The sequence below is a fragment of the Sylvia atricapilla genome, chromosome 3, assembly GCF_009819655.1.
Source record: "Sylvia atricapilla isolate bSylAtr1 chromosome 3, bSylAtr1.pri, whole genome shotgun sequence".
Classification (NCBI taxonomy): Eukaryota; Metazoa; Chordata; class Aves; order Passeriformes; family Sylviidae; genus Sylvia; species Sylvia atricapilla.
This window is the reverse complement of record NC_089142.1, coordinates 102,063,378-102,077,857: the sequence shown is the minus strand read 5'-3', so window position 1 is coordinate 102,077,857 and position 14,480 is coordinate 102,063,378. Positions and strand designations below refer to the sequence as shown.

The 14,480-nt window shown below is 42.1% G+C and overlaps 2 protein-coding genes across 2 annotated transcripts in view; one reads left to right on the top strand and one right to left on the bottom strand.

Moving 5' to 3' along the window:
• The window catches only part of MCM8 (minichromosome maintenance 8 homologous recombination repair factor), a 341,212-nt gene extending 339,116 nt beyond the window's left edge, over positions 1 to 2,096 (bottom strand). Inside the window, exons 1-5 of the mRNA XM_066316443.1 lie at positions 1,916 to 2,096; positions 1,638 to 1,712; positions 1,224 to 1,306; positions 873 to 1,022; positions 448 to 551 (exon numbers count right to left, since the gene is read on the bottom strand). Of these exons, the coding sequence (XP_066172540.1) occupies positions 448 to 551; positions 873 to 1,022; positions 1,224 to 1,306; positions 1,638 to 1,712; positions 1,916 to 2,060 (557 nt within the window). The 5' untranslated portion in view covers positions 2,061 to 2,096. The remainder of the gene's footprint in view (positions 1 to 447; positions 552 to 872; positions 1,023 to 1,223; positions 1,307 to 1,637; positions 1,713 to 1,915) is intronic.
• A 167-nt stretch (positions 2,097 to 2,263) lies between these two features.
• On the top strand, positions 2,264 to 14,160 carry TRMT6 (tRNA methyltransferase 6 non-catalytic subunit). Its single transcript, XM_066316448.1, has 11 exons — positions 2,264 to 2,364; positions 3,707 to 3,834; positions 4,242 to 4,351; positions 6,388 to 6,479; positions 6,599 to 6,682; positions 7,740 to 7,864; positions 8,973 to 9,310; positions 9,530 to 9,615; positions 11,955 to 12,057; positions 12,141 to 12,227; positions 12,966 to 14,160. Exons 1-11 carry the CDS (start codon positions 2,270 to 2,272, stop codon positions 13,137 to 13,139), a joined length of 1,422 nt encoding a protein of 473 aa, XP_066172545.1. The 5' UTR covers positions 2,264 to 2,269; the 3' UTR covers positions 13,140 to 14,160.
• Positions 14,161 to 14,480: the final 320 nt, after the last annotated feature.

The following is a 14,480-nucleotide window of genomic DNA, read 5'->3' as shown; positions in this document are numbered from 1 at the left end:
TTTGAACTCCAATAGAGCTTACACACCCAGTTCCCTCAGACCCTCGAAGTATGAGATGCTATTAGTTCTGATAAAGAAAAAAATTCTAAGGACTTGTTTCATTAGCTTCTCCAGTCAACAGAAATTTCAATAATTCTGCTTTTAACCAATACATGTTTTGAAGAATAATTGTTCTTCTTCTAAGCCACTTCTCTACTAACAAATTTTTCTAGTTCAAGCTGTTTGTTCAGCTTATAAGGAGGTCTTGTTTCACTTTCTTCTTCACAAGGACATGAAGTCATGGTGAAGGAAAAAAGCAAAATGTAGGGTGTCCTTTCTGGAAAAGCTTCACAGTTTTCCCATAAACATGTAAACCTTCACCATGCCTGGACAATGGCAGGGATTAACCAGGAAACAAACAGGGAAAGAACTCTTTTCCTTGGGGAAGAAGTGCCCAGCAGGCCTTACCTGGCATGGATGAGAGGCACGTTTATGATGGGCTCCCCATCCAGGGGCAATCCCTCCTGCACCTGCAGCTCTGCTGCATGTCTCTCCAGGTCCTTGGTGAGCACCTGGGGGCAACAGATGTCCACAGGAGTCAGAGCTCCCAAAAGCGAGAGACAAAGGAGTCAGAACTACATTTAGCCGATTTCTCCAGTGATGAAGAAGCAAAATGCACCACGACCGAAGCAAAGATGCAACTCAAAATGCGGTTTTGTTGGTCACACAGGAAGGGGAGAGATAGAAGGATCTGAGTTTTAAATAAACAGTGATTTCCCCCAAGACAGAAAAACACAAGAGATGTGGAATTTGTAACATAATTGCCTCTAAGTGTCACAGATTCTTTCTTGTTGTGAGGGTTCTGCTTCCATGTATCAGAGCCTGGTGTTTACCTGATGAATGGCCAGCCCCATGCACTGCAGTATTTTCTGAGGCATATCCCTGAGCTCAGCAGATATGTTTGGTATGGATTTAGTCAGCTCTCTGTCCTGGATGAGCTCCTTATAATCCACGAGGATGCTTCCTTTTCTTTCTATTTCATCCTGGGAAACAGATAAACCATAAAACACACTTCAAATCAGAAGCAAAACAACCAAATCACGTCCTAAATGGTTCAGGTCTCTGATGGAGTTACTTTTGATAGAAAAAAACCCTGCTAAAAATTTGTAGTGTCATTGTATCAACAACAGGTCGTTGGGGTGGGATATGTTTGGCTTTTTATGTGTTTTCATATGTTTTTTTACCTTGTCATAAAGCTCAATACGCTGCATGAAGAACTTTTCAAAGGCTTGAGTCTTCTGGACAAAAGGAGACTTGTCATTGTAAACTAATTAGAAACACACCACGTTAGTGACAGAAAATAATCCTTCCCACTTCATAAAATACATAAACAGGTAATTTTTCTTCCATTGTTTTTCTGCATTGCAAAACTAAGGAAGATGATAAATCTCCACAGTGTCCCAGTAATGATCACAAAAGTTAGTGTATCACAAGAAGTGAAGCCTTTATTGTATTTTTGTTTTTATGTATGAAGCTTTGGTTCTTATATTGAACTTATAACTTTATTGAACTTATAGCTCTATTAACACTACATGTAACTAATTTTAGAAAAAAATTCATTCAAATACTTGCTGCATGAAAGTTTGGTCTAAAGATACCTTCAGAGAAATAAAGTTTCCAGCCTTTATAGGGAATAAATTGGTCCATCGTTGATTGGACTAGTCGAGATTTTGCTGGAGGGAGGAAATAAAAAAAAAAAAAAATAACGCGGATTGAAAGAACATGGATAGCGCAATTTTGCAACTTTTATTCTCAGTGATTCTTTTGACCACGGGAGACAAACAAACTGTGCTGTAACTGCCTGGCACAGCTCTTTTTAAAGAACAGGACAATGGCTTCAGAAAGCACATAAGGGACAAGCACATGGCTGGCTCACCGGGTTCGGGCATCCTTTTGGGCTCTCCCTTCTGTCCTCTGCCTCGCCATCCTCCTCCTCCTCTCCATCCTCCTCTCCATCCTCCTCGCCACCCCTGGAAGCCTCTGCCCCGGGCGCATCCCCTGCCTCTGAACTCCCTGCTCATCTCCCACGGCAATCCGAGGCTGGGGAAAGAATTTTCCCCAGGCGATACTGAATTTAAACCAGCGCCGCCTCCCAGAGAAGCGGCCCCACTGCAGACGGCGGCTCCGTGCGGGCCGTGGCCGCGCCGCCTCAGGGCGCCTTCCCGCCGCCCGCGGTGCGCACGCGCGGCCGGCCCGGCGCCTGCGCACTGCCCCGGCGCGAGCGGCGGCCATGGAGCGCGGCCCGAGCCCGCGCATCCGCGAGGGAGACTGCGCCGTGCTCAAGCGGGGCGACGTCTTCAAAGCCGTGTCGGTGCTGCGCCGCAGGTGAGCGCAGCGCGGGAGGCTCCCGGCGCCGCTCGGAGCCTCGGCCGAGCTTCGTGCCCGGCGCCGGCGCCATCCCCGGTGCGCCTGTGGCGGGCCCCGGCCGAGGGAGGCGGGTCCCGGTCCCCATCCCGGTCCCGCCGCGCCAGGCGAGGCTCCTGGGAGAGGTTTTAATGTTGCCTCGGTTCCTGTGGCAAACCCCCTCCCTTAAACCCGGCAGATGTCCTGGCCGCGTTTTGGTAAGACTTTGAAAGAGATTTAAGAGGGTTTCGGCGTTGTCGGTGTCCAGCTGATGCCGGTTGAAGAGGTGGCCGTGGTGATTTCCGTGCCGTGCTAATTGGGATTGTTAATTGTCCCGAGCGTGCTCAGCGCTGTACGGCTGGAGGAGGATTGTGGAGAATTCCTGCTGCGCAAAGGGTGCCATGAAAAATCTCCCGTTTATTTCTCCCAGAGAGAAATCTGGCCTAGCAGGAGAGCGCCTGCAGCCCGGCAGGGAATGCCGAAATCGCTGGACACAGCCTGGGCTCTTCCCCTGGCAGCGATTTTACAGAGCAGTGTGTAGAAGCTGGTAACAGGTATCTGATACCAGATATCTGATTCATTAGGGTGGAGATCCAAAGGTGTTATGCTTGAACAAGACTGGTTTGAAAATTCTGCAGTTCAGAATTAGTGATGAGTATAATTTGCATAATTAGGGCTTGTATTGGCAAGTTTTGACTTGAATGTGGATGTGGCTTTAGATGCTGGTACCTGTTGTATTTGCCAAGACTGGTGTTTCCAGGGATGGCAAGGCAGCCCTTGTTGGTCAGCCTGAAAGTTAAAGGCTTTGTGCATCCTGGGTTTTGATTTGCCTTGGTGCTACCAAATGAAAGGGGTGGTAAATTTTAATATTTTTTATTAATGAAGAATTTCCAGGATTACAAGACACACTCTGCTGTCTGTTTTCTCCACAACAACAGTCTTGTGGCAAATGTTATTTCGAAGGAACTTTGCAAAATACAGGACCAGGCTCATCTTTTTGTTACTACTCTGCGTGACCCAGCTTGGATTTAATATCTTTCTGATCTTCTCTGTCAAAAAATGATGCTGAAAAGTGCCATAGCCTTGAAGGTTCTTTTGAACTGAAAAAAGAGGTTCCTGGTATATGGTCTGTTTCAGGTCTTTGTTCTTTTTCTGACCAGTTTAATGTGGGTTTTGTGGTTAATTTCACTCTTTGTGCTTGTCCTGCTTTTCCTCGGGGATATAGGTGAAAAAGTCATACATAAAGCTATTGTTTAGGCTCAAGAATAGTGGGTTTCAGGTACAGTGAAAAGAATGCTTTAAGTGTTACTCACTTTTCTTTCAGAAAAATCATTTTTGAGAAGCAATGGTTCTACCTGGATAATGCCATTGGACACATTTATGGAACCACGTTTGAAGTGACCAGTGGTGGAAACCTCCAGCCAAAGCAAGAGGTGGAAGAGACGACCACAGGTATCCCAGAGGATTGGCAGTTGGGAGAACTATTTCAGATTGATTTGTCTCTCTAATGATACCAGAGAAATTGGGAAAGCTTTCTATTAATCATTTGTGAACTTCATGCTGCTTATGTTCTTTCTGTCATAAAAGTGCAAGGGTTTGTCTTGATCAGGGGTTTCATCACTCCTGCAACAAATCATCTTTTTAATGTGGGAGAAGATTTGAACCTTAGCCTGGGTGATTTTATTCACAACAAGTTTTTACCTCACCTATTACATTTCCTTGCTTAGGCTGCACTTTGCAAGGCCATGAAAAAATGTGTGTTTAACCACGAGAAATCTGCTTTTCTGTGACACTAAAGTCCTGTGTTTCTCCCACTTTTTTGGAGGTAGCTTTGACAAGTCTGTGTCCTTTTCCTTTAGAAGCAAAGGAAGCAGGGACAGACAATCGTAACATAGTTGACGATGGGAAGTCTCAAAAACTCACTCATGATGACATAAAGGCTTTGAAGGACAAGGGTATTAAAGGACAGGTAAAAATAAAGGTTTTGGTGTCATTTCTGTGCTACCTTGATGGTTCTGTTTTAGTTCCTGAAAAAAAGGTTATTCTTTTATCTGTGCATTGATTTCGGTGCTTTTTCTTTGTTCTTCTGGTCAATTTTTTGGTTTTACAAAAATGCTGAGGCTGTTTTCAGGGAAAACTTTATGTGAGGTTGGCAACTTTGTCAGAGGAGAGTAAAGAATAAATGTTTATGGCCTCAAAAGTCATAACAGATAAAAAAAAGTAGAGCTCACATAATCACCATTTGGTTTTGCTTGTGGATAAGGTTCAAAACACTATTTCTGTATTACAGAGGTATTGGAATTATGCAATGATCAAACTGTCCAAGGCGTAGGAAAAGATTATGGCCGAACAAAAACCTTAACAAGTAACACAAATGTGCCTGTAGGCAGTGCCTGCCAGACAGGGGTGCTGCTGCTGCTTTATCTCGACCTGGAAAACTGAGAGTATCCCCAAAAAACCAGTTCTGTTCCCTTGGAAAAGGGCTTGGCATTTAAGCCTGCACCTTTCATAAAGCCAGGCTTCTTTAAGCCATCCTAAATTGTTACTAAAGCATTCAGCCAGCTCTGTCCTGCAGGTGCTGTGAGGCAAAATCCTCTCTCGTCTTTGGTTCACCCTTTTTAATAAAACCAGGGAATTGCTCCTGCTTACACCAAGTTCCTCTCCTGATTGCTCTTTTGGAGCAGTTTTTTTGCTTTTGCCTGCTGGCTCCAGGGAGTTTGGGATGGTTCTTCTATTTCCATGGTTGTGCTGCTGGCTGTGTTATCTCTTGGAGGAGAATGTGTTAATCAGCTTTGGTGGGCTTTGTTTTCACTGGCCATGGCAGAAGATCCCTCTGGCTTTCCTCACCATGTCTGTGCTGTGCTTTTATTAACTCTTTTATTTTCTTCTGTGCTTTTATTAACTCTGCTTTCTGGAATGAAATATTCATTTTATATTTCTGAATATTCATTTTAAGCTACATCATCATTCCTCCCTAAATGTCTGTTGAAATCTGAATTCCTGTTTGTGAATGGCATGTCTCGGTGATGCAGGGTACTTCCCCGTTTCCTCACTGTAAATTTTACTGGAACATTAAAAACCCTCCTACAAAGCAACCTGAACAAACAAGACACTGAATTTATTTTTTTCCTAGAATAAAGCAAAAAAAGGAAGAGATTCTGTTTCAAATCATTAATAACAGATGTTAAATGTTGGAAGGAATAATGGCCTGAGAAACAGCAATAGGAAGTGAGGAGCACTTGCCCCACTCTATTTTTTGAGCAGGTTTTTAAAGCACAAGGGGAGCTGCAGTGTCCAAATTGAAAATAATCCTTTTTTTTCATTTGTCCCCTCCATGTTTGATAGAACCCATAATTTTAGCAGGTAAACTACTTGGATCACAGACCCAAAAATAGCATTTTTGTTCTTGTGTTGCTGGCATGGAGCAAGGAGAGTCCTGATGGATTAGTTTGGTTTTGCTGGAGGTTCCAAAGATTTCCCCAGCTGGAATCTGAAAGCAGGAGAAAGAATTGGGTTGGCAAAGGGGACCAAAGAGGCCAGGAAACCCAAACTGGGATTATAGGAAGACCTGGGAGCTAGAGAAGGAAAAAAATCAGGAGGAGTATTGCAAGAAGTAATAAATGCTAAGGAGTTTGGTACAGTAGTACCAAAAAAATTGTGAGGCTAAAAAAATTTATGAGGCTGAAAGTGATTAACCAGAGCAGAGGGGAGGAACTCCATGAAACAGGGAGAAAAGAGACCCTCAGGAATGCTGGAATCAGACCCAAAGAGAGAGTTGGATTAAACAAAATATTACTGAATATTCCAGGATAATCATTTTCAGTTCTAGGATTTTTATGCAAAACCATGTGATTGAATTGCTACCCATCAGTGTCAGGAGAAGTTCATGGTATACATGCCTCTACTGCAAGAAAATATGTTCAGTGTTTGTTTAAAAGAATGCTGTCTGTTAAGTGAATGAGAAACCAATGCTAGCTGTAACAAAACTGAATTGTCTCTTCCAAGGAAATAGTTCAGCAGTTAATAGAGAACAGTACAACATTCAGAGACAAAACAGAATTTGCTCAAGATAAATACATAAAGAAGAAGAAAAAAAAGTAAGTGGATTTAAAAATGTGAAAAATACTCTAATACTCTAAAAAATGTGAAAAATACTCTAATACTCTAATTCCCTAAATTGTTGAGATTAAGACCATTCCTGTGGGTTTTTTTACAGGTATGAGGCAATTATTACAATTGTGAAACCATCCACTCGCATCCTTTCAACCATGTATTATGCAAGGGAACCTGGAAAAATTAAGTGAGTTTTCATTAAGTTTCTTTTTTCAAATGATAACAGAAAGGTCCTTTAATACTTTTAAAATACCTGCACTGGACCAAAGTGTACAAAACTCACCTTCCTTCTCTTTCTTACATGCTTTAACATCTTTTTCTAATTATCCAAAAGACACGTGTCATTTCAAGACCTTTCCTTTTTATTTTCTAGCTGCTTAAGCATTTCATAACTACAGCTGTAGTTGTGAAAATTCAAATTCAGGGATTCAGAATCCTCAGTGAGAATCTCCAGGGTTTATTTAAAAACCTGTGGGTCACTTTGGAGTTAGTCAGAGGAGGCCATGACTAGAGAGATGTGTCCCTGTTTGATTTTCACTCACCTAAGAGATACATTATTACAGGTATTAAGGGTGGGCTGATACATCGTTTTAATGTAGGAATAGTAGATCGAAGATGCTGAGATTTTAAATCTTCAAATATATGTTATTTAAGGCTTCTCAACCCTTTTTCCTTCTCCTTCCACCATCTCTGTCACTGCTTTTACTATTAAAGATGAGTTGTAAGTTGTAATTTGTGCAGCTGTCCCTACAAGGGTTTTGGTGCTGGGCTGCAGGTGCTGCTCTTGCAAAACAGGTGAAAACCACAAGGGATTCATTATTGCATCAGGAAATGCATCCTTACCATTTGTTCTTTACAAAGCTGACATGTCAGAGACAAAACCAAGATTAAAAAAGCACTTTCTCTGAGTGGCACAGCACAGGATGTCCACTCTGATATGTGCACCCACCTGCTTGTCCTGCTTTTGCTTTTCCTGGCTTCTTTCCTGCTGGCTCCAGTTCTTCATTATCAGAAAAACTTCATTATATATGAACTTCACATATAGTAAATAATTTATGTTTCCTAGAACTTCATGATCAGATGTTTAATTAGAAGTTGTTTGTGTGCTGGCAATGAAGGTCACTGATGGGTTGGGTTTTTTTTATCTACCTGTAATCCAGCTGTTTTTTTTTGGCAGGTTCCTGGGCTAGTAAGGCAGCATGTCTAATTAAACTGATATTTGTTCAATCCCTCTTGTCTTCCAGCCACCTGAGATACGACACCCTGGCTCAGATGCTGACTCTGGGAAACATCCATGCTGGCAACAAGATGATAGTGATGGAAACCTGTGCAGGGCTGGTGCTGGGGGCTGTGATGGAGAGAATGGGGGGTGAGCTGCACCCCAGCCCTGCACACACCTGTGTGTGGGCCATGGGAAACACACCTGCTGAAAGGCAGGGCTCCAGAGTGCTCCCTTTGGAAAGCTGGGCTGCACACCTCCAGCATTCCAGCAGAAACTTGGGTTTTCCCGCTGGGGAAAGCGCTTGCATCAGTTGGAGTTATTTTTTTTCAATACCATAAAGAAATTGAGAATTACAATAGATATAATTGTTTATAGAACTAATTTTGATTCAATTAATAGCCTTGTGTGTAGATCTGTCTTAGGTCCTCTCTTCACACTGAGTTTAGAAAAAGCTGTGAGGAGTTTGTGTGGAGATTCTTCCCAGACGCCTGGAATTCCAGGGAAGTGAATGGCAGAAAACAGGAACAATGCCACTGGAATCCTGACAGCACTGGAAATGTTGCTGTTCCTCTTGTTTACTGCACCAGATTTAATGTGTCTTGGTTTTGTTTCAGCAACTTTTGGGCCACGGGGAGTAAATAAGATACAATTTCATGAACTATTGAAAAGTTACTTTTTGGGTGTTTAACATCTCACAACTCTTCCTTTAGCTCTTTCCTTTCTTCTTTATTGAAGAAATTCTTTGCCTGATAAAGCTCTTTAAATTCACTTTTGGGTTTTAGCCAAGCAACTCCTTAAATAAGTAACAGAAAGCGTATCAATTTTGCCTTTAATTCTTTATTAAATTAGCCTTTTCTAGCAATTGGTCACTGCTTATATGTTCTAAGCTAATCCTAAATACATGTTTACTACACAAATGCTCCCTTATATGGAATATCATATCATGGAGTATTTGTGTATGAAACAAATATTTATGGAGTTTTATGGGAAAATTTTTTTTGAATTTTTTCCACATGGAAAAAAAAAAAAAAAACAAACCTCCTGCATTTCAGTAACTTGTCCTTTCAATGAAGGTTTTCTACCTTGAGGCATATTTCCACAGCTTCCTCATTTTGATGGTTTGATTAAGAGCAGGCAGTTTACTTCCTTTTTCTTAAACGGAGCCTTCATTTCAACATCTTAGAAAGAATTTTAAGAAAAAGATTTTAAGAATTCTGGCTTTTTAATGGGTTAATTTATTCTTTTCCTCCCACAGGCTACGGCTCCATCATTCAGATGTACCCAGGAGGAGGCCCTGTCAGAGCTGCCACCAGCTGTTTTGGATTCCCCAAAGCTTTTTTTGATAATCTCCACGAGTTTCCTCTGAGCCAAGTGCAGAATCTCCTGTGTGGGACACTCAGGGCAGAGGCTGAGGAGAGTGCCCTGCTGCAAGAGGAGAGCAATGGCCTGAGTGAGGAGAAGCAGCAGGAGACAGAGGAACCTGCTGCTGAGGCACCCATGGAGATCAGCCCAGCAGAAGAGCAGGACGCCGTGGACATCGCTGCTGGAGATGTGGAATGTAAAGAGAACAAGGAAAAAGAAAATAAAGACAATGTAAGAATGTTTATTGTGGCTGTTCCAGTTCAGTTTTATGGCTGTGCACATAAAATTGTGCTGTCTGAATTAGCAGCTTAGTCAGGAACTCTGGGAGTTGTCTTTTGTCTTACATTAAGATTAGGAAAAAAAAAAAAGAAAATGCAGTCCAGGCAATAATGATTTGATAAATAATAATTAGCAGTTTAATGTGCCAACTGTTTGTTTTGTTGTTCAAAGGTTCGAGAAAAGCAAATTAAACAGTGGGAGAGAAGGAAAAAGCTGAAAGAAGCTGCAGCTTTGCTGAGAGAGAAGAATGCTGATGGGTGAGTCTGTCACAGTTTGGGAATAATCTTCCCAAGTTAGTGATATTAAATAACCCAGACCCTGGGGGCCATGGGATGGAGCAGAGAACTGAGGGCACAGAAGGCACTGCTGGAGATTTTTTTCTTTCATTTAAATGGTTTGAAATGATCTACAAGTTAACTAAATACAAGGAAATACTAAAAAATGTTTAAAAATCTATCCAAAGAAAACCAGAATTCAGGTAGAATGTAATTCAAAGTGACTGCCAAAAAATCACAGGATTCTAATTGGCAAAGTAGAACCTGAGTTCATTAAAGTGGAACTAAATTTATTGTTCTGGGGTGGTTTGTTTTGGTTATTATATTTTAAGAAACTCATTTCCTTTTTACACAGGAAAAAAACCCCACCACATAACTTTATTTTACCTGCTTTAGCCAGGATCAGTTATTCCCCAGGAACAATTCAGCACACAGATTTAATATCATAAATTTAAAACAAATACAATCAATATGTTCCTAGAAACTGAGCTCCAGAATGGTGTAAGAGCATTTGGTGGGTGTGACTTTTTCCCTGTGTTCTTAGCAAATGCTGAAGGGATTCAAGTTAACCAGGTAACATTAATTTAGTTAATGACATTCCTATTAATTTTTTTTCCTCCAAAGAATATTGGTTCACTGGGAATGAAGCTGTTCTGCTTGGATAAATTTTACTGCACATTTACTTGGCATGGAATACTTGATTTCAAATTAACCACTCTGTACCTGAGCAGAAACAGACAGGAAAAAGGAGGGTTTGGGGATTTTTTGCAGGAGAGGAACAGGGAAAGGACAGGGAAAAAAGGTGCTCAACAATGGAGGTGGGGAGAAAGACTGTGACTCCCTGGCAGAGTAAAGAAAAACTGTTCATTAGATAAAAGTGGGTACCAACTTCAGGAGAAATTTGAATTTAAATCTTCAGGTCCTGAATTTAACAGTTTTTATGACTGAATGTAGAAGATACAATTTCAGTTAAATTTACACCCTCTGTGCTGTTGGGTGATAAAACATTGTTTGGACTGGATCTGTTTGTTCCGTTCCTTTTATGAGAGTTGAGGTCTGATGTCAGGCCACTGAGGGGAAAAAGGAAGATATTCACTGGGGGTTTGGTGTTCTTTTAAAGAAGACTTTAGAGATAGACTGTTCCATTTTCCTGGCACTGTGGAAGCAGAAAATTGCTCATGGACATGCCAGAATTAGAGCATCTCCTTCCCTCTGCCTCTTCCTGTCCTTCCTCACCCCCTGCATCCATCCTGTGCCTGGCCAGGCTCCTGCTGGCAGCAATCTGTGCTGCCATCTGAAAATGCAGCACTGGATTTTCCCCAATCTCTGAGCCCTCACTTCCCTTCCTGGAGTCCCTGGCAGTGCCAGGGCAGCATTCCAAACCTTCCAAGGCACTGCTGGGCTCATTCTGGAGCACAATTCTGAGTTTTCCATTGGAAATAAATGGTCTGCAAGGCCATGGCTGGCAAAAAACCCAAGTGGGAACAACTGGAAAAGAACCATCTCACCTCCCTGTCTCTGTTGTATTTACACCATTGAGCATCAATTTTGTTTAACTCTGCCCCAGTGCTGCACATTCCCCTGGAGAACAAATGTAAATGGATGAGGCATCTCAGCAGGCTCTGTGCACTGTGAAGGAGGAGTTGAATTAGCCTGTTCTTTCTGCACCAGCACAACTTCATAACCATTTCACTAATTATCAACCATTTCTTGCAGTTCAGAAGTGATTTTTTTTTTTTTTATTAAAACTGGAGATAGTGACAGAGAATCTCAACCAGCTGTAGATCCAAGTTATTGTGTGATGTTAGAATGAGCATGGAGATAAAATATGAAGCTTTTAGGACACAGTTTCTTTTTAAAAGATTTTAAGTCGTGCCTAGTAAGGATTTGTTCTGTCTTTAAATATTCTTTTTATATAAAATTATTAAATGAATACTCAGTCTAAAGAGTCACAACTGAGGTCACATTCTAAGCAACATTTGGCAGTCGCAAAACTGAAATTGTGTTTGGAAAATACAGAGCAAGCAACAGGCCATTTCTTAGATGGTGAGAACTCGTGTGGAGCCTGACACAGCTGAAGGGAGTGCTCCTGCAATGCTTTTAATATTCTGCACCTTGGGGAGCAATGCTTCAGCCTCTTAATGAGGCCAGTAGGAAGTCTTGATTGGTTTTTCCATTTGGGGAGTTGTCAGAGCAATGAAAACATGCTGATGAGACACTTCCAGGCTGTAATTGATTGCTGTGCTAAGCAGGAGGAAATGTCACTGGCTGAGTAGGTTTCCAGCAGCAGAAAATTAACGTGCATGAAACTTTTTTTGCAGCTTAATTGTAGCCAGCAAGTTTCATCCCACACCCTTGTTACTTTCTTTATTGGAATTTGTTGCTCCTTCGAGGCCTTTTGTTGTCTACTGCCAATACAAAGAGGTAAATCAGGCTGTTCCTTCAGCTGCTGCAGTTCAGTGTGGTGCCAGTTCTGCTGTGTGACCTCCTCTCTGCTCTTTCCTAAGCCACTGTTAGAATGTTACACCAAGCTGAGAGAAAGAGGTGGAGTCATCAACCTGAAGCTGTCTGAGAGCTGGCTGAGGAACTACCAGGTGAGGATCTGCCCAAAGCAGGGCAATTCCTGGCAGCAAAACATTCCCTGAAAACGGGGGGAGCTTGGACTGTCTGACCCAATGTGTAACCTCAGCCATTGGCTCCACCCAAGAGCAGTGGGTGCTCTGAGGAGCTTTAATGCTTCACTGGAGCAATTTCCAATGGAAAAAGACTCAACTTTCTTGCATTTTATTAAACACTTGTTGAAGTATTTGTAGGGCAGTGGCAGGGTTAGTAATTCCTGAGCAGGAGTCCTGTGTGCAGCTGCAGTGAGAACAGCTCTGCAGTGTCCTGGACACAGGGAGGAGGCACAGAAAAGTGTGATGTGGCTGGCAGGGAAGGCTCAGTGCTGTGAAATCACAGAATCCTCAGGCTGCTTTGCACAACAGCTGTGGTTTCTTGCAGAGCACCTCACTCCTGAGCACTTTCATGGGTCTCAAACCTTGGCTTTGTACTTTTGGGCAATGTCATGAAGAAGTAACATTATTACAGATTTCTACAACTGGATTCTCCCCTGCAGATAAAAATAAATACACTTCCCAAAGTGTATTTATTTTTAATAATAAATACACTTTTGTGTATTTATTATTTTTAAATAATAAATTTTAAAATAGTATTTTAAATTTTTTGTTTGTTGTTATGGCTGGGAAAAAAAATCTACATCCTACCCTGAAATGACTCCACATGCTGTGGGTTTTTTCAGGTGTGTGTTTTGTTGTTGTTTATTTGTTTTCAAGGTCCTGCCAGATCGCAGCCACCCGAAGCTGACCATGAGTGGAGGTGGAGGGTACCTCCTGTCTGGAATCACTGTGCTCCTGGAGAGGGGCAGTGCTGACTGCAGCAACTCAGAGGCACTGAAGGTGGAGGAGCCATCATCTAAAAGGTGCAAACTTCAAGACCTTCCCTGTTAACGCTTGGAGAAGTGACAGTGTGGGTTAGATCTCAGGAGTTCAGTGAAATGCCAAGTCCTCTGTGTGCTGTGGGCAGCCCAGGGCTTTGCAGCTGTCAGAGAACTGCAGGGCAGGGAGGAGCTGCTCCTCAGCATTTCCCAGCATCTGAATGCCAAGGGGAGCAAACACCCCACTGAACTCACAGGAGCTTCAAGGAGGAGAGAAGAGCAGGAGAAGACCAAGGCTCAGTGCAGGCATTCTGTCTGTCTGTTGCCAAATCTGAACATGAGGGGTTTTTTTTAAACACATCCCACTTGGTTTTCCATTCTCCCAGCAAGGCAGCAGAGGATTCTCCTCAGGATTCCACGTGCTGCTCTGCTCCCACTTGGGACACAGGACTCTGCTCTGTTCAGCAATTGAAGACAGTAGAATGAACAGCAAAAATCACACTTTTCCAAAGGAACAATAAAAAAAAGAAATCTAATAATAGAGATGGCCCCATGCTTACAGCATGACTCCATATTTTCCTGAAATAAATAAAGAGGAGAAAGTGCATGTTCTTAAATTAAACTACTAAATATTTAAACGGTGTCAGTATTGTCTGTCATCTTCTGAGGCATTTTCTGAGAGTTGCTGTATCTTTTTAAGATATTCCTATTTTGAGAACTGCTGTATGTATATTTATTTATTCTACTGTTGGATCTTTCAGATGTTGGGGGGTTTTTTAATTCATTTTTTTTAACTTTGCATTTGCCATTCCAATTAAACTACTAAAGGGTGTTTTCCCTAAAGAGATTGCTCTTCTTTTCCTTACTTTTCCTTCTTTTTGGAAATAAAGCTCCAGCGTAGGCTTTGCTCTGCCCTCATCAGTGTCTGGACTGCGTGCACAGGACCTGGAGCTTTGGGCTCAAGTGCTGAGACTTGATAAAGCTGTAAAATCCAGTGTGTGGAGAAGAGTGATGCTCTTTCAGGGCAGCATTAGCTCAAAGCAGAGGTTGTATTTCATGGAGAGAAGCAGTTAAAGGTTTCTCTTGGGAGAACAGCTACACTACAGCTTCAAGCTTTATCTACCTCTGCTTACTGTAAACTTCCCAGGGTTGTTTCTCTACTTTTTGGGAAGTTTCTCTTCTCTCTTTTCTTCTCCTCCTCATGTGAACAACCCATAAAAGGAGAGGATGTGGATTTCACCATCAGCTGCTTATCCTAGATACTGTGACAATAAAAACAATAACATGGGAAAACATATTTGCATCGATCGGTTTGAGAAATAAACAGTGTTGAAAAAATAAGGAGTTAATTTGGATCAAACTGGCTCCATTTCACCAGCAGTGCCACTGACACAGTCTCAACACTGAATCCCAG

Bases quoted from the DNA above. Each gene is read 5' to 3' on its own strand.
- TRMT6 (XM_066316448.1), top strand. From the start codon at position 2,270: ATGGAGCGCGGCCCGAGCCCGCGCATCCGCGAGGGAGACTGCGCCGTG. The intron at 2,365-3,706 runs GTGAGCGCAGCG...CTTTTCTTTCAG, and splicing joins GTGTCGGTGCTGCGCCGCAG to AAAAATCATTTTTGAGAAGC. The intron at 9,311-9,529 runs GTAAGAATGTTT...TGTTGTTCAAAG, and splicing joins AAAAAGAAAATAAAGACAAT to GTTCGAGAAAAGCAAATTAA.